A 23,341-nucleotide genomic window follows, 5' to 3' on the forward strand; every position below is an offset into this window, starting at 1 on the left:
TAGACCCCTGGGAAGTCAGTCACTGAGACACAGTCTTTGGAATGCAAACAGTGAAGAGCCCCAGAATGACTTGTCAGAAACCACAAACCCAGATATCAAGATATTGATAGAGAGAATAAATAGAATTGAGGAGAGACAAGAGAAAAGAATGAAGGAATTGATAAATGAGATGACAGCAATAAAGAATATAATGAATGGAATAAATAACAAACTGATAAGCATGGAAAGCAGAATTAGCCAAGCAGAAGAAAGAATCTCAGAGCTTAAGGACCAAAATATGGAATTAATCCAAACTGTCAAAAACATAGAAAAGAAGTTTAAAAAGACAGAGCAAAACCTTCAAGAGATGAGCAATTGTTTCAAGAGGCCAAACCTAAGATTAATTGAACTTCCTAAGGCAGAAAGAGAGACAGTGACCACCCTGGAACAAACATTCCATGAAATTATTTAAGACACCCACGCCGGCGCCGTGGCCTGAGCCCCGTTATCTACAATAACTGCTGCCTTGGGGCGCCGCCTGGGACGATGCGCCAACCCGGAAATCCAGCGCGCGGTGGCAACACGAGGCTCTGCCGCCTGCCCCGCAGCCCATTTCCTAACTGGTGGGACTGAGCCGGGTCGACTCCGCCGGAGACCGCCAGGTGAGAGGCCCCGGGAGGCTTGGAGCGCAAATAAACCCGACGCCCGCGGCGGGAACCTTGTAGGCCTTGCGGGGCCGGACACCTGTAGCGAGGGCCCAACTCTTTCTGTTTGTACACCCAGTGGCGTGTGTGCATGCGTGTGTGTGTTTTCTGTTGTCAAGTTTTGTGGGAGTGGGTCTTTCTTGTTTACTTTTGTTTTAGTTCTTAAATCAACCAGAAGATTTTGTTTTTGTGGACCAGGGATTCCATTGACTATTCAAAGCACACAGTTGTGGCTTGGGCTTTTTTCACTCCCCGGCATCAGTTTATCTCATCTTTGTTATCTCACGTTACACTCTGGTGTGATTTGTCTCCCCAAAGATTAACATCAGGGAGCCACCCTTTCCTTTAGCCTCCCAGAAAAATTAACACAACCAGCAGATCAAGACTGAGCAGACAGTTTAGGCAGGTCAACATCTGTTTTCCCTAAAAGTCTAAAACGTCTTTCCCTACCCCGTCTATAACGGGAGCTCACTTGACAGCTATTGCTGCTGCATGGTACTCTCATGAAGTTCTGCTTTCCTGTTTTTCTCATTCAAGAAGGAAACATTTTAATTGAGCAAATACCTGTGTCTTCTTTTGTGCCAAGCAGCCTTGGAAACATAAGATACAAATATGAATTCATTATAGTTTCTGCCACATAGAAGTTTGAAATTCAATGGATCAGGTGTAATTCATGCTGTACTTATGATGTGAGCAAAGTGACTCACATTTTCTGACATATGAAGGTCTTTAGAGTTTAATCCTGTTCTTTATCAGAGTTTCTCAGAGCTGGTTCTGCTTCAAAAATCACCTGTTGTATTTGTTAGGATACTTTGGGTTGCAAGTAACAAGATATTTAGCTAACAGTTTCTTTAGAAATATAAATATACTTTTCTCATGTAATAAGGTGTCTGAAGGTAAGTGGGTCCAGGATTTGGTCAATCACTCAGTGATATTGGGGTTCTAGGTTGTGTTCTGTGATTAGCTAATCTGGACTTTTCTTCATGGGTGAATGATGGCTGCTAGAATTGTTCCAGGAAGCACAGTACCATCCACAACTACAACTCTACTTCCCACTCATACACACACACACACACACACACACACACACACAAGCATATAAAGACAAAAAGAAGAGAGGATTTTTTCATCCTGCTGTATTTTTATTTGGAAGGAAATCTTCCCCAATAATCCCAATAGTCTTGTCTACAAATTCCCTTGGCAAGAAATGAACCATGCTCAACCCTAAACCAACAAGTGGCAAAGGGGACTGGCGTTACACAGATTGATCTAGACTAGTCATGATTTATCCTTAGGGCTTAAGGAACCCACTGGCATACCTTGGATAAATGGCATTTAGATGGGCAATCAGTCATGTCTGCCACACTTGGGTGGAGATTCAGTCTCTGGAGATTCTGATTTTAGTAGGCCTAAAAATAATATTTTAAGCTTTCAATAGATACACTTGCTGTTGGTTGGGAGAGAGAATAGAAAGGTTAGAGGCAAATATTGGGTCCCTTCTTACCCAGGCATACTTTCCTTTTATTCATAGCTTATTATATAGTATTTTACTTCATGAGTCAACAAAATCATTTGAATAATTAACCAAATAGAATAGCAGTTGTTTTCCTTTGGTGACTTGGCCCCACGTAGTTGACACACTTAACACTTTCAGATAAGGCAGTTCTCATTCAGGGAAACATTCTTATTCATTTCAGTAATTATTTGTCAAGGAAAATTTTAAGCCCTACTGGGCAGCCTTATCTAAATTCCTCATTGCTGGGTAGGGCTCCTTTTGGGAAATGAGCATTAGAGCAGGGTTGATAAGCAGAATCCAGCAACTGGAATATTTCCATGTGTGTTCTATATAGAAAAATCATATAAGACTGAGAACCTATGCTTTAAACACATGAATAGATGAACACCAAAGATAGGAGATTGTTATTATTATAACCACTGTAGGATATTTAATGAATAATCATGGTGATGCTCTTTCAAAGGCATGCATACAGCACATAGAGTACTCTAGCAATGTCTTAGACCATTTGTGCTGCTATAACAAAACACTACAAACTAGGTAATATATAAATAATATAAATTTATTCCTCACAGTTCTGGAGCTGAGAAGTCCAAGATCAAGGTGCCAGCAAATTTGATGTCTGGTAAGGACTTGCTCTCTGCTTGCGTCCTCACCTGGAGGAAGGGAGAAAGGCTGTGTCTACACATAGTGGAAGGGAAGGAGCAAAAGGGACTAGGATGCTCCTTTCAACCTCTTTTATAAGAGCATTAATCGCAGTTGTAAGGGTGGAGCACAGGTGACTTAATCACTTCCAGAAAGGTCTCACCTTTTAATGCCATTACCTTGGGGATTAACTTCCAACTTTTGAATTTTGGAAGGGCACAGACTTTTAAACATAGCAAGCAATATATGTAAATCCTCAATAAAATTACCCTACCCTATTCAATATCAGCCTGTCCATACCATAGACAGCAAATAACAAGAATAACCAGCCATTATCCATGTAATGATCTTTTAGCATAATTGAAATGATTACAGTAAGCATATTTTACTTGACTGAGAGCCTGTGTACATTTGCAAGTTGATGGTTCCTTTATTTCCTCTGGAATATTACAGAAAACACTTGGAAACATTTAGATTAGTAGGATAACCTGAAAAGAGAAGACTGATTTAACAAATATCTCTCTATATGTGAAAGCATAATTATAGAAGTAGTTTCTGCCATAGGCTTCACTTGCCAAGAAGAACCAGGGTGAGTGGACAGGGTTCCTGCAGCTTCACCTTTATCTGCTCCATTTGTAAGATTTAAGGATAAGGTTTCGTTTGATGAAAGATATTTGACTTAAAATGTTTTAAAACTACTGCTATAGAAGAGTCAAGGCAGTGCCCCATGTTTGAAAACCACAGGCCAAGCATGGTGGCTCAGCCTATAATCCCAGCACTTTGGGAGGCCCAGGTGAGAGAATTGCCTCAGACCGGGGGTTCGAGACCAGCCTGGGCAACTTGGTGAGATTTTATTTCTACAATAAATCACAAAAACTAGCTGGATGTGGTGCGGACATCTGTGGTTCCAGCTACTTCGCCTAAGCCCAGCAGGTAGAGGCTGTGGTGGCCGTGAGTGTGCCACTGCACTCCAGCCTGGGTGACAAGAGTGAGACTTCAACTCTAAAAAAAAAAGAAAACAAGTATGTGGCAAGTGAAATTAAGTTACTTCAAATCACATCACTAGAATGTATCTGTGAAACAACTACCAAGGAAAACTGTGATTTTTTTTTTTCTCTAAAGCTTTAAGAATTGCATAGATTTTTAAAATGTATTTTAAATTGCATCAGAAAATCTTATTGAATCTTAAAAATGTAAAAAATCAAATGAAAGTCCAACCACAGCTCAGCCTTTGGATGCAAATCCACTGAGCCAGTGCTGGCACGAATAAACGCTATTTCTTGGCAAAGACAAATAAATAAATAAATAAATAAATATAAATATAAGTAAATGTACATATTTTGAACTGCTCATATTCTTGATTGAATAAGTACAATAATAAGTGCAGTTTTCTTTCAAGTATGGAGGAAAGATTAAGGAGCTTCCTTTCAAGTTCACAGCTCTATAATTTGGTGGCATATTTGTTCCTAATATGGGAAAATAAATTTCAGATTAAACCAAGGTAGTTTCTAAGCATGGGAATCAGTCCTGTAGGGAATTCTGAATATTGGATTTGCTGAAGCGAGGTATAAATGATTTACATTGTTCACATGTGTTTTTAGAAAACACCTAAGCTTCTAATCTAACAGCAAGTGGGCAATCACAACAGTCATAACAGGCCAAGTCTTTTGGCTTAGGTCAGATACTTGCCCTTCCATTAAAATCTGTATTTGTGCCATAGAACTTTGATTAAATTCATATTATTTACTAAACTTATAAGATCTGTGAAATTTTACCATTTGAAGCAGATCAACAATTTTTTTCTAATATAATTTAACGTGTATTAGTTTAAATAATGCAATGTCTTGATGGAGATGCAGAAAAAAATCAGTTGTTTCTGTGTATAGGCATTTTTAGTGTTTATCAAAAAGATATCTTGCCTTCCTATTCTTCCTGTTTATTATTTTCATATAATTTTCTGATATACAAAAGTATCTCACAGCATCTCAGTTTAACTAGTTTTTATTTTAAGAAAAGCACCTTAATTCTTAGAACCTTAAGGCATACCTAAATGGTAAGTTATGACTTAGCCAATTAACTAATAATTCAGAATTTGAAAACAATATTTGTCACATCAGTAGACATTTTATAATCATTTTTAAACAATGTTGTAGAATCTAAATGGATTAATAACTTTTTGCTTTTAATAAAGTTTATAACATGTATAACTGTAGGAAAGAGTAAAGCTGAAGATAATGCAAAGTAGAAAATAAAAATATTTATATTTGCTTTTGAAATGTGTTTTCAAGCCGGGCTCGATGGCTCAAGCCTGTAATCCCGCACCTTTGGGAGGCTGAGGTGAGTGGATTGCCTGAGCCCGCGGGTTTGAGACCCGCCTGGGCAGCAAGACCTCATCTCTACAATAAATCAAAAAATCAGCCGGGCGTGGTAGCGCGCGCCTGTAATTCCGGCTACTCGGAAGGCTGAGGCGGAAGGATCGCCAGAGCCCAGCAGGTCGAGGCTGTGGTGGCCAGGAGCGGCCACTGCACTGCAGTCTGGGTGACAGAGTGAGACTTCAACTCAAAAAAAAAAGAAATGTGTTTTCAAACTTATAATTGAATATTAGTATATATAAGTGGAATTTTAAAATATGAAGGGGACCCCCAAAAAACCCCAAATTTTTATTTCTAAAAAATTGTGTATTTATTCAGTCACCTTCAAAATACTCTTCGTTTGATGCAAATCACCTATCAAGATGCTTTTCCACAGCTTAAAAACTATTTTAATGCCTTTAGTGCTTCTGCTGTTTTTTTGTTTCACCTCCTCCACATCAGCAAAATGTTTCCTTTTGAGGACTTTTTTCACTGAGGGAAACAAAAAAAGTCACTTGGGGCGAGATCAGGTGACTAGGGAGCATGGGACCTGGGGGTGATGCCATTTTTGGTCAAAAACTACTGAACACTCAGTGTGGTATGGGCAGGTGCCCTCATAAATCACCCATCAGGAAATGGGCAAACATGCTGAAAGTATCTCCAAAAAAAAATAATAAATCACTGAAGTCGAATGCAGCCTCTTACAATGCTGGTACACTGATGCTGACAGGTTCCTAGTAAATTTTCCTAGTGGGAAAAGCTTGTACTATAAGGGGTCTACCCTCTAAAAAATATTTACTATTTTTTGGAGTCCCCCTCATAGGAAAAACTAAAAAAATATAATGCAGTGATTTGATAGAAATGACATGAGGTCAAAGGTATAGATGGAAGAACTGTCTCACAAATTTGTTTACAGTTCTACTATGAGATTTGGCTAATGTTGGCTGGTGTAAGTTAGTGTCTCTAATCTGGTTTTTTCAATTTAATGTTAACAAGATAGGACTATATAAGTCCTTCTTATTTAAGACCTTACCAACTTTTATTAGTCCATTTATCTGTGGTTTTTAGTTACTTTGAAACTATCTAGTTTCTCTATATTTCCCCCACTTTTGAATTTTCCCTCCCAGACACCCATTTCAGACAGATTTTTAAAAACTCTATTGAACCTTCTCTGGGACCAAAGAAGTAGTTTAGCATTTACATCTTAAAAGACTTTCATGAACACAATGAAAATCTTAGTAAGGTCCAGTACCTACAATATTTCATTTTGCCAGCACTGTTGAAAAACAAAGCATTTCACTTAAATTAATTTTCTGGATAGCTGACATCTATTTAACCAATTTTTTTTAAGGATAATATTCTCTTTAAAGAAAGTCTCTTAATTTTACTATATATTTTAATGCTTTTTGAAACAGAAAATATACTCACACTTTTTTCTTTTCATTTTCTTGAAGATGCAGAATCATCTTCCTTTTTTTTTTTTGAGTTGGCATCTCACTCTGTCGCCCAGACAGAAGTGCGGTGGCTCCTGGCCACCGCAGCCTTGACCTGCTGGGCTCCGGCGATCCTTCCGCCTCAGCCTTCCAAGTAGCTGGAACTACAGGCATGCGCTACCACGCCCGGCTAATTTTTTGATTTATTGTAGAGATGAGGTCTCGCCAAGTTGCCCAGGCAGGTCCCGAACCCGCGGACTCAAGCAATCCACTCACCTCAGCCTCCCAAAGGCGCGGGATTACAGGCTGAGCCACTGAGCCCAGCTAGAATCACCCTTCTTAATATCTGTTGTTGTTATTATTTTTTGTTTTATTTATTTATTTTTTTGAGTTGGAGTCTCACTCTGTCACCCAGACTGGAGTGCAGTGGCCACTCCTGGCCTTCGCAGCCTCGACCTGCTGGGCTCCGGCGATCCTTCCGCCTCAGCCTTCCAAGTAGCTGGAACTACAACAGATCAGAAATTGAAAGTTAAGAATAGTCTAATTAAAAATATTTTAACCATTCAGGTTCTAAGAGAAGAAATAAGTATAATTCCAACATTTTTGAGCGCCAAAGATTTTCAGATTGCTGCTCTCTCTATATACTGTTTCTCCTTCAAAACAGATCTTGTTCCTCTTCCCTCTGTTATCTTCTTAATTATAAATCATGGAAGATGAAGATAAAACAATTGAATGTAAAGATTCAGAACCATCCACAGAGATGAATCGCACAGACTCTGCACATCAAGAAACACAGGTAAATCTATGATCAGATGTAGATCATCCCAGCCATTTCTTTAAGGAAGTATTTGCAAGCTATGATAGAATTAGGTTCTTTTCATACTCTATCTCTCAACTAACAATTCTCCCCGTTCATAATCCCCAAACTCATAAAGTTCATGGCAACTGTTTCTGTGAGATCAACTTTTTCCCCCGCCAGCTGACACCATTAGCAGCTGGCCCTACCTGAAGCTGGAAAAACAGAGAGCCTGTGAAAGCTTTGTGTTCCTGGCCTAATCCCTAGAATGGGTTTGATTTCTTTTCTCCCTCTTTTTACTGCTTAAATTCAAGTAGATGAATGAATGTAAATTGGTTCTTATCACAGAGAACTATCTTTTTCTGAACCACTTTGGTATATGTGCCAACGATTGCCCTGAATTGTATCTTAAATATGCTGATTTTTAAACCCAGTATTGAAATTTTATGTGTCCCAGGTATTTAGATTGCAGATTGAGTATCATTTATCCAAAATGTTTGGAACCACAGGTGTTTGGGATTTGGGAGTTTTTCAGATTTTAGAATATTTGCATGCACATAGATGTCTTAGGGATGGGACCCAAGTGTAAACAAGAAATTCATTTATGTTCCTTTCATATGTACATTATTCACATAGTCTGAAGGTAATTTTATACCATATTTTAGTAATTTTGTGCATGAAACAAAGTTACATTTGACTGCACCCTATCACATGAGGTCACATGTGGAATTTTCCACTTGTGTCATCAGGTTGTTGCTCAAAAAGTTTCAGATTTTGGAGCATTTCAGATTTTGGATTTTTCGATTAGAGATGCTCAACCTGTACTAAAAATAGTGACAGAACTAAATTCTCCAAACGTAATTCTTGTTTTGAACATCAACTGATTAGCAAGTAATAAAATTGTTCATTTTTCTCATGAAGTGTTATCCCTGATTCTTGTAATGGAAATTTGATTTGTATTATGATATTTTGGTAACTATAGAAATGTGTAGAAGATATACAATTTTAAGGATCTTAAAAATTGCATTAAATACAGGAGGAGACAGCTATGAACTTCAAAGGTATAGATGAAAATGAACCAACAGAAGGAAGTAACCTCTTGAAAAGCAACGAAAAAAAGCTACAAGAAACAGCAACTGAAGCAAATCACTTGCAAAGACTGAGACAAACACTGGCTTGCCCTCCACGTGGTTTACTGGACAGAGTAATAACAAATGGTATGTAAATGGGAAGAATGAATTCAGAAAGGGAGAGTAAAAATATTAAGTTGTTATAATGAGAAATTCTAAATAATATGGTCTACAGAATAAAGACATTTACTTTTCACATAGAAACTGTTAATACTAGGTGAACAATTCACAATGATAGGTGGTTCTGCTCCATACAGTAATTCAAGGGAAGGGCCCAGGCTGACAGGGGTCTTCAACATGGTTTCCAGGATCACCTCCCCAGCAACAGGGTAAAAAGGACACAAATCAAGTACCTTTTTCTTGGATAATTTCACAGGATTACTTTAGGGCTACCTAAAGCACTACATAAATGGCAGTTGTTATTATTGTTAAGTAATGCAACTAGTATTTGATCAAATACAGCCCCATTTATACTTCCAAATGTGTGCTCTCATTTTATAAGTAAAGATCTTATAATTCAGTTTGTTTTAGTAGAACTGCAATTACTAAAAATATTTTGGGATTTTACTTGGGGAGTTCATCTCAGCACTATTTTGAATACTGCTGGGATTGAAATATATTTGCCTTTTCGGAATGGATTTGGTTTTTGGAGACAGCCAAAGGTTATTCAGATATCAGTTTGATGAATAAATGAATGTTCAGATGCAGTAATGCTAATTTGTGTTCAAAAAGGAAATATGTGCATGTGTGTGTGTGTGTGTGTGTGTGTGTGTGTGTGTGTGTGTGTGTTGTATATGTTGTGGGATGTGCAATATAGTAAGAAAAAGGAGAAAAGACTTAAAAATTATCTGTAAAGGCAAATTATTTATTTCTTTAGAAGATATTCCTTTTTAGAGAGATTTTTAAATTTTATTTTTACATTAGCAAATATAATTGAATGTATTCACAACATGATGTTTTGAAGTATATATACATTGTGGAATGACTGAATCTATCTAATAATCATTTGTATTACCTCACATAGTTATTATTTTTTGTGGTAATGACACTTCACCTCCACTTTCTTTAGCATTTTTTAAGAATACGATATATTGCCGGGCTCGGTGGCTCAGCCTGTAATCCCTTGCCTTTGGGAGGCTGAGGTGAGTGGCTTGCCTGAGCCCGCGGGTTTGAGACCCACCTGGGCAGGCGAGACCTCATCTCTACAATAAATCAAAAAATTAGCCTACCATGGTAGCGCGCGCCTGTAATTCCAGCTACTCGGAAGGCTGGGGCGGAAGGATCACCGGAACCCAGCAGGTCGAGGCTACCGTGACCGGGAGCGGCCACTGCACTCCAGTCTGGGCGACAGAGTGAGACTCCAACTCAAAAAAATAAAAAACAAACAAACAAAAAAAATACAATATATTACTAACTCTAGTCATGTTGTACAATAGATCTCTTGAACTTATTTCTCCTGTCTAACTGAAATTTTGTATCCTTTGACCAACAAACAAAGTTTAGGTTATATATGAGTGCCGTGTGTGTGTGTGTGTGTGTGTGTGTGTGTATTTCATACATCTTCAAATTTAAGATCTACAAACAGGCTGGGCTTGGTGGCTCAGCCCATAATACGAGCACTTCGGGAGGCCAAGGTGAGAGGGTTACCTGAGCCTGCAGGTTCGAGACCAATCTAGGCAACTTGACGAGACCTCGTCTCTACAATTTAAAAAAAAAGTTAGCTGGGGTGGCAGCGTGTGCCTGTAGTTCTGGTTACTTGGAAGGCTGAGGTAGAAGGATCGCCGGAGCCCATCAGGTCAACAGGAGTGACCGTGAGCATGCCACTGCACTCCAGCCTGGGTGGCAAAGTGAGACTCCAACTCAAAAAAAAAAAAAATTATTAAAAAAAAAAAAAGATTAACAAAAATGCATTGACATTGTCTACCTGCCACCCTTAAGTGCTTGGAATTACTCCACAAGTTTTCACTTTCATAGTTCATATTTTCCAAAGATAATTTTGACATCAAAATTAAATAGTTTAGAAACACAAGCATCTTAAAGTAATTAATTAGCTAATTTTTATTTATTATTATTGCTTTTTTTAGTTGGAGTCTCACTCTGTTGCCCAGGCTGGAGTGCAGTGGCATGCTCATGGGTACCACAGTCTAGACCTTCTGGACTCACACAATCCTTCCACCTAGACTCCCAAATAGCTGAGACTACAGGGTACACCACCACGCCCGGCTTACTTTTTTATTTACTGTAGAGACGAGGTCTCACCAAGTTGCTCAGGGTAGTCTCAAACCCCTGGGCTCAGTCAATCCTCTCGCCTCTGCCTCTAAAAGTTCTGGGATTATAGGTGTGATCCACCATGCCCAGCTAATTTTTATTTTTAATTAACAAAAAATAATTATAAATATTTGGCAGTAGAATGTGATGTTTTGATTCATGTACACATTGTGTAATAATCAAGTCAGAATGGTTAGTATATCCATCCCCTCAAACATTTGTCATTTCTTTGTGGTCAGAACACAAATTGTCTCTTCTAACTAATACCTTGCTGTTGCCTATAGTCACCCTACTGTGCAACAGAACACCAAACCTATTCTTCCATTTAATTGTAACTTTGTACCCACTGATCATCCTCTCCCCATACTCCCTCCTCTCCCCTACCCAGTCTCTGGTAGCCACTGTTCTATTCACTATTTTTGTGAGATCAACTTTTTTAGATTCCACATATGAGTGAGAATATGCAGCATTTTTCTTTCTTGCTTATTCCACTTAACATAATGTTCTCCAGTTTCATCCATGTTGTTTCAAATAACAGAATTTCATTATTTTTATGGTTAAATAGTATTCCACTGTGTATATATATCACATTTTCTTTATTTATCCATTAGTAGACACTTAGGTTGACACCATATCTTGGCCATTGTGAATAGTGCTGCTATAAGCCTGGGTGTGTAGATATCTTTTTGACATACTTATTTTTTTTCCTTTGGATATATACCCAGTAATGAGATTGCTGGATCATATAATAGTTCTATTTTAAAATTTTTTTAGAAACCTTCATACTGCTTTCCATAGTGACTGTACTAATTTACATTCCCACCAACAGTGTGTAAGGGTTCTCTTTTCTTCACATCTCTTCCAACCCCTATTATCTTTGTGTTTTTGGCAATAACCATTCTAATAGTTGAGAATTGATTTCTCATTGTGCATTTAATTTGCATTTCCCTGATGAAAAATGCTAAAATTTTTTTACATATCTATTGGCTGATTGTGTGTCTTCTTTTGAGAAATGTGTGTTCAGGTTCTTTGCCCATTTTAAAATCAGCTTATTTGTTATCTTGCTATTGAATTGAATTTCTTATATATTTTTATATTAACCCCTTATCAGATGTATGGTTTGCAAGTATTTTCTCCCATTCTGTACATTGTCTCTTTACTCTGTTAATTGTTTCCTTTGCTGTGCCAAGCTTTCTAGTTTGATGTAAACCCATTTGTCTATTTGTACTTTTGTTGCCTGTACTTTTGGAGTCATATTTTATTTTATTATATTATATTGATTTCGTTAGTTAGTTGAGTAGGAATCTCACTCTGTGGCGTCACGTTTATTTATTTATTTGTTTGTTTGTTTGAGTAGGAGTCTCACTCTGTGTCCCAGGCTGGAGTGCAGTAGCATACTCATGGCCACTGCAGCCTCGACCTGCTGGGCTCAGGTGATCCTTCTGCCTCAGCCTTCCAAGTAGCTGGAACCACAGGCATGTGCTACCACAACCGGCTAAGTATTTTTACTTATTGTAGGGACAAGGTCTTGCCACATTCCACAGGCTCGAACCCCTGGGCTCAGGAAATCCTCTTGCCTCTGCCTCACGAAGTAGTGGGATTACAGACATGAGTCACTGCGCCCAGCTTGGGGTCTTATTTTAAAAGACATAACTTTAAAAAGTCATTACCCAGACCAATATTATGGAGCTTTTCCCTCATGTTTTTTCCTCTGGTAGTTTTAAAGTTTGAGGTCCTACTATAAAAGCAAACTTAAAGACAATTTCAAAAATTATGTTGAAGAATGACAGATTTATTGAAGATATTTGTTGTTTACTAAAAAATGAGACTCCATTTTTTTATAGCTTTACTTCATTTTGAGCTCCGAAAGCCATTTTTACCATTTTCACTTGGGGCAATGAAAGCCAAGTATGATATGTTATGTTTAGGCTCTAGGTATGTCTTTAATGAAATCAAGTAAGGTTCTGAACTAGCATGGAAGAAAAAAAACTTTATTTAGAACACATAGAGAAAACCAGTTTCCAAAATATACACACACAGCTGTTAAGGCAACAGATAATTTGATACCTATTCTGACTTTTTTATTATTTAAAAAATTTTTTCTATTCAAAATATAGCATATTTGTAGTTAAAACATTTACAATAAAATAGATACAGGTTGATATAAGGAAAGGGTTAAAACGAATGATGTGGTTTTGAGACTCATTTTTAAAAATTTTATGATTATTGTTCATAAAGCAGCCTGGAAAATGAGGTTCACAATAGAGAAACAGCTCATCAACTTGTTTTTCTGCACATTACTCTGGCAATAATGAAAGCCAGAAAACCAAGGAATAATATTTTCAAAGATAAAATAACTGTCAACCTAGAAATTGAGGTAAACTGAGTTATATCTAGAAACAACTAGAGAAAGAGAATAAAGATAATTCCAGGCACTAAAACTAAGAATTTATCAGCAACAGATTCTCACAAGAAACATAGCATGCTCTGATACAAAGTGTTTCTAAACCATGAATTAGCTTATATGCCATGGTAAATAGGGGGATTGTGTCAATGTAATATGGATGTAGCATTTGTGTGTATAATTTTTCTTGGTACATTAGTATTTTGTATATTAAGAATAGCAAGTGAAGATAGAGTGAACTGAAAACTAAAAAAAGAGAGATCATTACATGCTTTCTAACAATTAAAGGTGAAACCTTCCTCAAATGAGGACCATTTAAAACCCAAAATCCCTGTGAAGTGCTTTCTTTTCATATAGTTAGTAGCTTGTTTAGGGGCATCAAGAGCTCCTAAACATCCTACAATATTAAACTATTTAATAAAACTACACTATGGATGAAGCAGCTGAAAGTATGAATTAAGAAGCTGCCAACACTTATCCCTCAGTTTAAAAAAAACAAACACGTTTTTATTGATGGAGAGTACTACAATATGGATCAGATTTTGATGGAACTGGTCACTATTTAAAGCAAATGCTCTCAAAAATATACATTTTGAAGTAGAAAATGTGGTTCCAGATTAAAGAACAGACTGCCTGTGTGGGATACAAATGTCAATGGAGATTTAAATGTGCTAGTACTTTTTTTTTTGGTGGTGGTGGTCTCACTCTGTGGTCTAGGCTGTAAGTGCAGTGGCACGATCACTCAGCACAGCCTCGACCTTCTGGACTCAGGTGATTCTCCTTTCTCAGCCTCCCAGATAGCTGGGACTACAGGCACACACCACTATACCTAGGTAATTTATTATTACTATTATTATTTTTTTTTTTGTAAAGATGAGGCCTCGCTATGTTGCCCAGCCAGGTCTCAAACTCCTGGCCTCAAGCAGTCCTCCTACTTCCGCCTTCCAAAGTGCTGTGATTACAGATGTGAGCCACTGTGCCCAGCTACTTTTATTAGGATTATTTTTGTTTTCATTATTGCTTTCATCACAAGTTTTGAGTTTTGAATGGTCTGCCCCAACTCTGTTTTCCCATAAGCCTTCTTCTATTTTTAGTGTACAATTTTATAGGACACAAGTTTTCAACAAGGAGACATATTTCCCATTCTAATAGAGATGCTTAGATGCTTTAGGCAGTAAGATAATTGTCCCACGTGAAAGGTTTAAGATGCCATAATGAATGATGACTTAAAAAGGTAAGTATGTAGGTAATTCTTAACATTGAGTGTAAAAAAGAAACAGTAATGTTTAATTCAAGGTAAAACTAAAATATTGGAGTTTGATTGGAGTTTAAGTATTCTCATGTTCCTGTGAAGAAGGTAAAGACAGAGATTATTTTTCTTTATAATATGAACTACTGATACATATTTGTGGCAAAATTATAAAGAAAAATAAGATTTTAAAAAATCAAAATAATATTTTTTTCTGGCAATGTGAAGGGCGATGGGGGATGGATGGGGAGGGACACATAGGTAGACTCAGAAGTACTGGTGATAGCCTATTAAGATGGTTTGCAATTACCCAGTGGTACACATTACTGATGCTCTTTACAAATTAAACGTGATTGTAAATATTTGTATATGCATGCAATATTTATTTTTAAAAATTATTTTAGATTATGTCAAAACCTGAATATGGCAATTTATTGATAGTAACTGGTTTTCCTGATTTATTTTAGTTACCATCATTGTTCTTCTGTGGGCTGTAGTGTGGTCAGTTACTGGCAGTGAGTGTCTTCCTGGAGGAAACCTATTTGGAATTATAATCCTATTCTATTGTGCTGTCCTTGGAGGTAAAATTTTAGGGCTTTTTAAGTTACCTACATTGCCTCCACTGCCTCCTCTTCTTGGTAAGTGATAAACCCTCCTTGTTTTCTTCAGACTAAATCATATTTTTAAAATAGTAGTTTAGAAAGTTTTGGGAAATAAAGAAATAAAATGTTCCTCTATTGACTATTCTGAAGCCAAAAGCCAGTTGCTAAATTTTAAGGCATTTTGTGAGCCATTTGTTAAGCATGGCATTTAAAAAAATTATGTAAACTTACAATTAAATAACTTACATTAACAAAGTAATTAATACTCAACATGAATCACTTCTTAATTATTGTACTCCATTTCCCCTTATCTATGCTCTTGAGATTATGAAATACTCTATAATGGTGTGCTACTGCCCTCTCTTCCCAACTCTTCATTCAGTCACATCTTGTTATACTTACAATAGGGCATGGTGGAAGTATCTATAACAACAACAACAAAAAATCAGCAAATGCTGCAAATCATATAGGTCACTCATGTAAATGACAAAGAGTGAAGTTCTGACCTGTATTTTTATTGCTTCATTTTAATCTCACTTATTACTATAAGCAAAAATATCAGCCAACATTCATGGTGACATTACACTCATCATCAGTGAGATGAGTGACTTCTTTGCTGAATCAGATAGTCATCAAGCATATATTTGTAGCCTGGTTTTCTCAAACTTGGTTATGGATGCAGAAGTTGGGCAAACAGCAATAAAAGTATTCTGTAAGAATCAAATGTCTATATAGAATTTGCAGAGCAGATTGTTGTGTACTTGTAAACTGTGTGCTGCACATTCTTTATATCAGTAAAATTTATAATAATGATATGCACCTATATAAAAAGGATCTTTTTTGGAGATCCACTTGTTAAACATTTACCAGTACACCATTGGTTATATTTAAAATATAGTATTGTGATTGTGCTACTTCTATTTAACATGGTACTGGAAGTCCTAGCCAGAGCAATCAGGCAAGAGAAAGAAATAAGAGGTATCCAAAAAAGAAAAGAGGGAGTTAAATTGTCTCTCCTTACAGATGATATGATTATATATCTAGAAAACCCAAAAGATTTTACTTAAAAAACTCCTAGCACTGATAAATGATTTTAGTAAAGTCTCAGGAAACAAAATCAGTGATCAAAAATCAGTTGCATTTCTATATACCAGTGACAAACAGGCTGAGAACCAATAATATAGCCATAAATAAATACCTCGGAAAGACCTCTACAATGAGAACTACAAAACACTGCTGAAAAAAATCAAAAATGACACAAACAAATGGAAAACATTTCATGCTTATGGACTGGAAGAATCAATATTGTTAATATATCTGTACTTCATAAAGCAATCTACATATTAAACACAATCCCTTTCAAAATAGCATCATTTTCACAGAACTAGAAAAACAATCTTAAAGTTTATATAGAACTAAAAGAGAGCCCGAAAAGCCAAAGCAATCCTAAGCAAAAAGAACAAAGCCAGAGGCATCACATTGCCAGATTTCAAACTTTACTACAACTCTACAGTAACCAAAACATCATGGCACTGGTACAAAAATATCCACATAGACCAATGGAATGGAATGGAGAACCCAGAAATAAAACCACTAACTCATCTTTGACAAAACCAACAAAAACAAACATTGGAGAAAAGATACCCTATTCAACAAATGGTGTTGGGAAAACTGGCTAACCATATATAGAAGAATGAAACTGGAGCCCTACATATCACCATATATAAAAATTAACTCAAAGTAGATTAAATACTTAATGTAAGATCCCTACACTATAAAAATCTTAGATGAAAACCTAGGAAACACTCTCCTGGACATTGGCCTAAGCAATCGATTTATGACCAAATCCTCAAAAACAAAGGTAGCAAAATTAAAAAGCTTCTTCAGAACAAAAGAAACCATCAACAGAATAAAGAGACAGCCCACAGAATGGGAGAAAATATTTGTAACCTGGGCATCTGGCAGAGGCCTAATATACAGAATCTATAAGGAACTCAAATGAATCTACAGGAAAAAAAAAAAAAACAAATAACCCCATTAAAAGATGGGCAAAAGATATGAACAAATACTTCTCAAAGGAAGACATACAAGCACTCAGCAAACATGTGAATAAATATTCAGCATAACTAATCATCAGAGAAATGCAAATCAAAACCACAATGAGATACCATCTCACACCAGTCAGGATGGCTATTATTAAAAAACAACAGGCTGGGCTGGGTGGCTCAGCCTGTAATCTCAACACTTTAGGAGGTCGAGGTGAGTGGATTGCCTGAGCCCGCGGGTTCAAGACCTGCCTGGGGAACTTGGCGAGACCTCATCTCTACAATAAATCAAAAATTAGCCAGGTATGGTAGCGCACGCCTGTAGTTCCAGCTACTTGGAAGGCTGAGGCGGAAGGATCACTGGAACCCAGCAGGTCGAGGCTGCGGTGGCCGGGAGCGGCCATTGCACTCCAGTCTGGGTGACAGAGTGAGACTCAAACTCAAAATAAATAAATAAATAAATAAAATAAAAAACAACAGATGTAGGCAAAGTTACAAATGCTCGTGTGCTGTTGTTGAGAATGTAAGCTAGTTCAGCCCCTGTGGAGAGCAGTTTGGAGATTTCTCAAATAATTCAAAATAGATTTCCCCCTCAACCCAGCAATCTCACTAGTGAGTATATACCCAAAGAAGCATAAATTGTTCTACCAAAAAAACACCTGCACTTGTATGTGTGTAGCAGCATTATTCACGGTAGCAAAAACATGGAACCAACCTAGATGCCCAGCAGCAGTGGCCTGGATTTTAAAAATGTGGTACTAGACACCATGGAATACTATGCATCCATAAAAAAGAACAAAATCATGTTCTTTGCAGCAACATGGATGCAGCTGGAGGCCATTATTATAAGCAAATTATCACAAACAGAAAATTGGATACTGCATGTTCTCATTCATGAGTGGGAGCCAAACCCTGGGCACACATGGGCACATGGATGGGAACACAGACACTGAGGATTAATAACTCAGGGAGGAAGGAAGAGGACATAGGGGTTGATAAACAACCTGTCGGGTACCATGCTCACCACCTGGAAGGCAGGCTCAGTAGAAGCCCAAATGTCTCCATCATGCAGTATACCTATGTAACTAGCCTGCACATGTGCCTCTTGAATCTAAAAATATAAAATTTTGTATACTATATGTCATATAATCATGGTGGTTAAAGTCTTAGCTAGAAATATTCTTCCAGAAGCATTAAGAACTGCCCAAACAAGACACACAAATTAGTGTTAAAAGTAGGCATTATACCTTTAGTGTTTCTTTAAAGAATTTGATATTACAGAATTTTAATTTACCACAAAGGAATCTTGTGTCCATTTCTTTCCATTTCTATTTCTTTTTTTGTTTCATTTTGTTTTGTTAAGCCAGAGTTTTGCTCTGTCGCCCAGGCTGGAGCTCAGTGGTGCAGTCATAGCTCATTGTAACCTTGAACTTCTGGCCTCAAGCTATCCTCCCATTTCTGAGTAGCTGGGGTTACAGGCACATTTTTTTTTTTTTTTTTTTTTTTTGAGTTGGAGTCTCACTCTCACCCAAACTGGAGTGCAGTGGCCGCTCCCGGCCATCGCAGCCTCGACCTGCTGGGCTCTGGCGATCCTTCTACCTCAGCCTTCCAAGTAGCTGGAACTACAGGCGCACGCTACCACGCCCGGCTAATTTTTTGATTTATTGTAGAGATGAGGTCTCACCAAGTTGCCCAGGTGGGTCTCGAACCCACTCACCTTAGGCAATCCACTCACCTCAGCCTCCCAAGGCGTGGGATTACAGGCTGAGCCACCGAGCCCGGCATTTTTTTTTTTTTTTTTTTAAATAGAGATGAAGTCTAACTATGCTACCCAGGCTTGTCTCAAACTCCTGGCTTCAAGTGATCCTCCTACGTTATACTCCCAAAGTATGGGATTACAGGCATGAGCATCTGGACCATGTGTCTATTTCTAAGAGACTTATTAATCACTTAGTTTTATTTAAAAACCACCTACCTTTTACACGTGAATATATATTTGCACACATTTCCTGAAAAAATTTTTTCTGTTTGCTGTATGAGAACAATCGGGATTGGTTAACATAGACCATAATTATTTGCTTTATATTTTATTTTATTTTTATTTTTTATTTATTATTTTAAATATGTGGGATACAATTCAGGGTTAGGTATACAAATGTTCATTATGCAGGTACCCTTGTTGATGAGGTATGCTCCCCCCTTTCCCCAGGCAAATTCCCACTACTGCCAATCCCGCATCCCTGCTCCCCTCCCGGCAGTTTCCCACTACTGCCAATCCTTTTCTTATAGTATTACCATAATTGTTCAAGGTTCGCTTATGAGTGAGGACGTGATACTCAGTTGTTTGTTTCTGTGAAAGATCACTCAGTATTATAGATTCTAAGTCCATCCAGATTGCTGTGAAGTTCATGATTTTGTTCTTCTTTATGGCTACGTAATATTCCATCATGTATATGTATCACATTTTAAAAAGTCCAGTCTTCTTTTGATGGGCAGCACGGTTGGTTACATGTTCTTCCTACTGTGATCAATGCTATGATAATACCACCTAACTCCAGTCAGGATGTCTATCATCAGTAACTCAAAAAACAGCAGATGCTGGAGAGGATGCAGTGAAAAGGGAACAGCACTTCTACACTGTTGGTGGGAGTGTAAACTAGAACAGCCTCTGTGGAAAACAGTGTGGCAATTCCTAAAAGATCTAAAAATTGACCTTCCATACGATCCCGTAATCCCCGTACTGGGAATATACCTGAAAGAATTCAAATCACCCTATAAAAATTATTTGGTTTTGAGCGGGTGATCAGCAGTTAAATTGAAACATAAAAAGAAGTAGAATTATTTACACCTTACTATATACTATTTCTGAATATATTTTTAATTTTAGGTAAAACTATAGGTGTTTCACCTAACTTGTATTATTTCTTATAGGTGGTTTTCATTCTCTAATAATTCTCTAATAACAATAATTAAATTATTGTTAACATGAGTTGTTTTTAAATATGCCTGGATGCTATGATAAATAGCTGGCAAACTACTTCTTTTTATAAATAAAATATTGAAACACACTCATGCTTCACACTAATACCGGCAGAGTTGAGAAGTTGTAATCGAGACCATAGGGCCCACAAAGCCTAAAATAGTAATTGTCTTGTGTTTTACAGAAAACCTATGCTGATCCTAGCATCCAAATTTGTGCATCTCAAGCTTTCTTGTACACAGGATGACCTTGGAATCTTGTTAAATGAAAATTGTAATTAAGTATATCTGGGCTGGGACCTGAGATTTGGCATTTCTGATCATCTTCAGGATGACGCTTGAAGTAGCAAGATCATTAATTCTAGAAACTGGATACACATTGGAATCCCCTGAGGAAGTTCTTAAAAAGCTGATTCCTGGGTCCCGCCCCAGATATCCTGAATTAATTGTATGGAGTATGGCCTGGATATCAGAATTTTTAAAACTCTGCAGGTGATTTTAATAGGCAACCTATGTTAAAGACTGTTGTTTTTGGCTCCATGAAAATGCCCATTACACTTCATCCTTCCTCCTTCCAGTTCATGCCTATGTCAAAACCAAGATATACTATGCTGCAAAAAAGATTTAAAGTCTTGGGGTTTGTGAGCACAGGTAACTGAAATCATTCTGAAAGGTTACATACATGATCTCTCTTATCATCCTTTTTTGTAATTTTACACTTGGATAGAAAAAAAGTTGATTGGTTCCTGTTATATTAGGACCAGTATCCAAAACTAAAACATCTGAATTATAAAGAAAACTTTTAAAGACAAAATTTGTGTGATGATTGTTCTATATTTTTAAGAGTTTATTAAAATAATTGTCAGGGATGGGGAATGAGAGAGCATTTTTCATTCCTGAAATGAACATAAAAACAATTTTCCTGGGACACTGTTTCCTTTGCCAGTGGTCTGGGTCAATATGATGTCACCATCTGATGTTGATTTGGCAGGTACCCCCTTCTCACCATTAAGCCCGTGTAGTTGTGGAGGAAAGAACACCTTTCTTGGTTGTAAAGGAAAGAATGCCTTCCTTGGTAGAATTATTTTGAAATAGAATAACCCAAGTTATTTTGAAGCAAGTCATTATTGAAACAAATTCCATAATACAAATTTTTAAAAAATAACTTGGGAGTAGATGAAATAAGATTGACCATTTGTTGAAAGTTTCCATAATATGAATTTTTATAAAAGGAAATATTCCTATGTCAAGGAAGACATTCTTTCCTCCACAATCAAGAAGGAAGCTCTTGTGGGCTTAGAGGCAAGAAAGGGACTCCTGCCAAATCAAAATCAGATAGTCACATCACATCAACCCAGACCATTGGCAAAGGCAACAGTGTCCCAGGGAAATTTTCCACATTCATTTTGGAAATGAAAAATTCTCCCTCATCTCCCCCAAAACAAAACAAAACCAATAAAAAAAAAAAAAAAAAATATATATATATATATATATGTCTATATAGTTGTGAGGGTTTTTTTTTTAGATTATTCCTTCTGAATTCAGGTTGTTACATGCTCATTAATTCATGTTACATGCTGATGTTACATGCTAATTAATTAATTCAGGACTGGTTTAGATACACATTTTAAATTTCAGTAAAGAGCAATTGCTGGCCAGGAATGTTGGCTCACGCCTATAATCCCAGCACTTTGGGAGGCCCAGACAGGAGGATTGCCTGAGTCCAGGAGTTCAAGACCAGCCTGGGCAACATAGCAAGACCTCCTCTTTACTATAAATAAAAATATTAGCCAGGTGTGGTTGTGCGCACCTGCAGTTCCAGCTACTCAGGAGGTTGAGGTGGAAGGATCACCTGAGCTCAGCAAGTTGTGGCTGTGATAGCTGTCATCATGCTACTGCACTCCAGTCTGGGTGACAGATTGAGACTCCAACTCATAAATAAATAAGTAAATACTATGGAATGTAATTATTAGTGCAGCATTTTTGTATGGTAACTTGTCAATGTCTACAAAATGATATACACCAGGCCAGGCTCAATGGCTCAGCCTGTAATCCTAGCATTTTGGGAGGCCGAGGTGAGTGGATTGCCTGAGCCCACAGGTTCGAGACCCGCCTGGGCAACTTGACAAGACCTCATCTCTACAACAAATCAAAAAATTAGCCGGGCGTGGTAGCGCGCACCTGTAGTTCCAGCTACTTGGAAGGCTGAGGCAGAAGGATCGCTGGAGCCCAGCAGGTCGAGACTGCGGTGGCCGGGAGAGGCCACTGCACTCCAGTCTGGGTGACAGAGTGAGACTCCAACTCAAAAAAAAAAAAGAAATGATATACACCTGTGTTCTGGAGCCTAGCATTTCCATTGTTAGGAATTACCTTATGAATATACTTATACAAACCTACAAATACATGAGCTCCAGTTGGGCAAGGACCTTGTTGGTCTAGCTTGCCTCTGTATTACCAGGATGTCATACAGAGCTGGCATATAGTAGGCATTTAATAAACATTTGATGTATGAATTGTGTTCATTTCAGGACTCTTTATAATGAAACATCTGAAAAGTTCCTTAAAATCTATTAATTAAGAGATTAATTACCCCAAAATTATGGTACTGCCAAACAGTGAAGCACACTATTGCAGCTATTAAAAGAGAATAGGGCAACATCTTTATAATAAGTAAATAAATTTTTAAAAAAAGGAGAATAGGGCAAATATATATGTGTTTCAATGGGAAAATGTCTACGATATATTATTAAACAGAAAAAAAAGCCCAAGTTGTACATTGTATAAGTCTGGTCCTATTTGTGTCCAGCACAAAAAAGGACATACATACAGAAACATGCTTGAATAGGTATAGAAACTTTTGGAAGGGCACAGAAAACCCTTAACAGTGGAAACCTTTAGGGAATGAAGGCAGAGAGTTGCAATTGAGGTATGTCATGTACTTGTCATTTTACCTTTGTCAGCAATGTTTTAATTTAACCATATGCGTATATGATTCATCACTTTTTCTGAAAACAGGTTCATTCATAGTGTTGCCTGATAAACATTCTAGAAAGACTATCACCGCAGAATTCAGAACATGGAGACTTCCTTCTAGATTAAGTGACAGTGGTGGGAGATGCCTGGAAGTGATGCCCACATGCCTAATGGGGGCCTGTAGCAAGTCACAAAAAGCTATACTTGCAGCTCTATTCTCCTACTTTGCATCACAGAATATCCTAACTTTAGTAAATGGATTTAGCC

General features: G+C 37.4%; 1 protein-coding gene across 2 annotated transcripts in view; it reads left to right on the forward strand.

Moving 5' to 3' along the window:
* Positions 1 to 457: 457 nt before the first annotated feature.
* The window catches only part of SLC9B2 (solute carrier family 9 member B2), a 59,901-nt gene continuing 37,017 nt past the window's right edge, over positions 458 to 23,341 (forward strand). The window contains exons 1-4 of one of the 2 annotated variants that reach the window (XM_008059589.1): positions 458 to 641; positions 7,293 to 7,424; positions 8,461 to 8,641; positions 14,943 to 15,113. In XM_008059589.1, the coding sequence (XP_008057780.1) occupies positions 7,335 to 7,424; positions 8,461 to 8,641; positions 14,943 to 15,113 (442 nt within the window). In that variant the 5' untranslated portion in view covers positions 458 to 641; positions 7,293 to 7,334. The remainder of the gene's footprint in view (positions 642 to 7,292; positions 7,425 to 8,460; positions 8,642 to 14,942; positions 15,114 to 23,341) is intronic. The other variant, XM_008059591.1, reaches the window with a different exon arrangement.

Source organism: Carlito syrichta, unplaced genomic scaffold (genome assembly GCF_000164805.1).
Source record: "Carlito syrichta isolate Samal-C Ts95f unplaced genomic scaffold, Tarsius_syrichta-2.0.1 Scaffold304275, whole genome shotgun sequence".
Taxonomy (NCBI): Eukaryota; Metazoa; Chordata; class Mammalia; order Primates; family Tarsiidae; genus Carlito; species Carlito syrichta.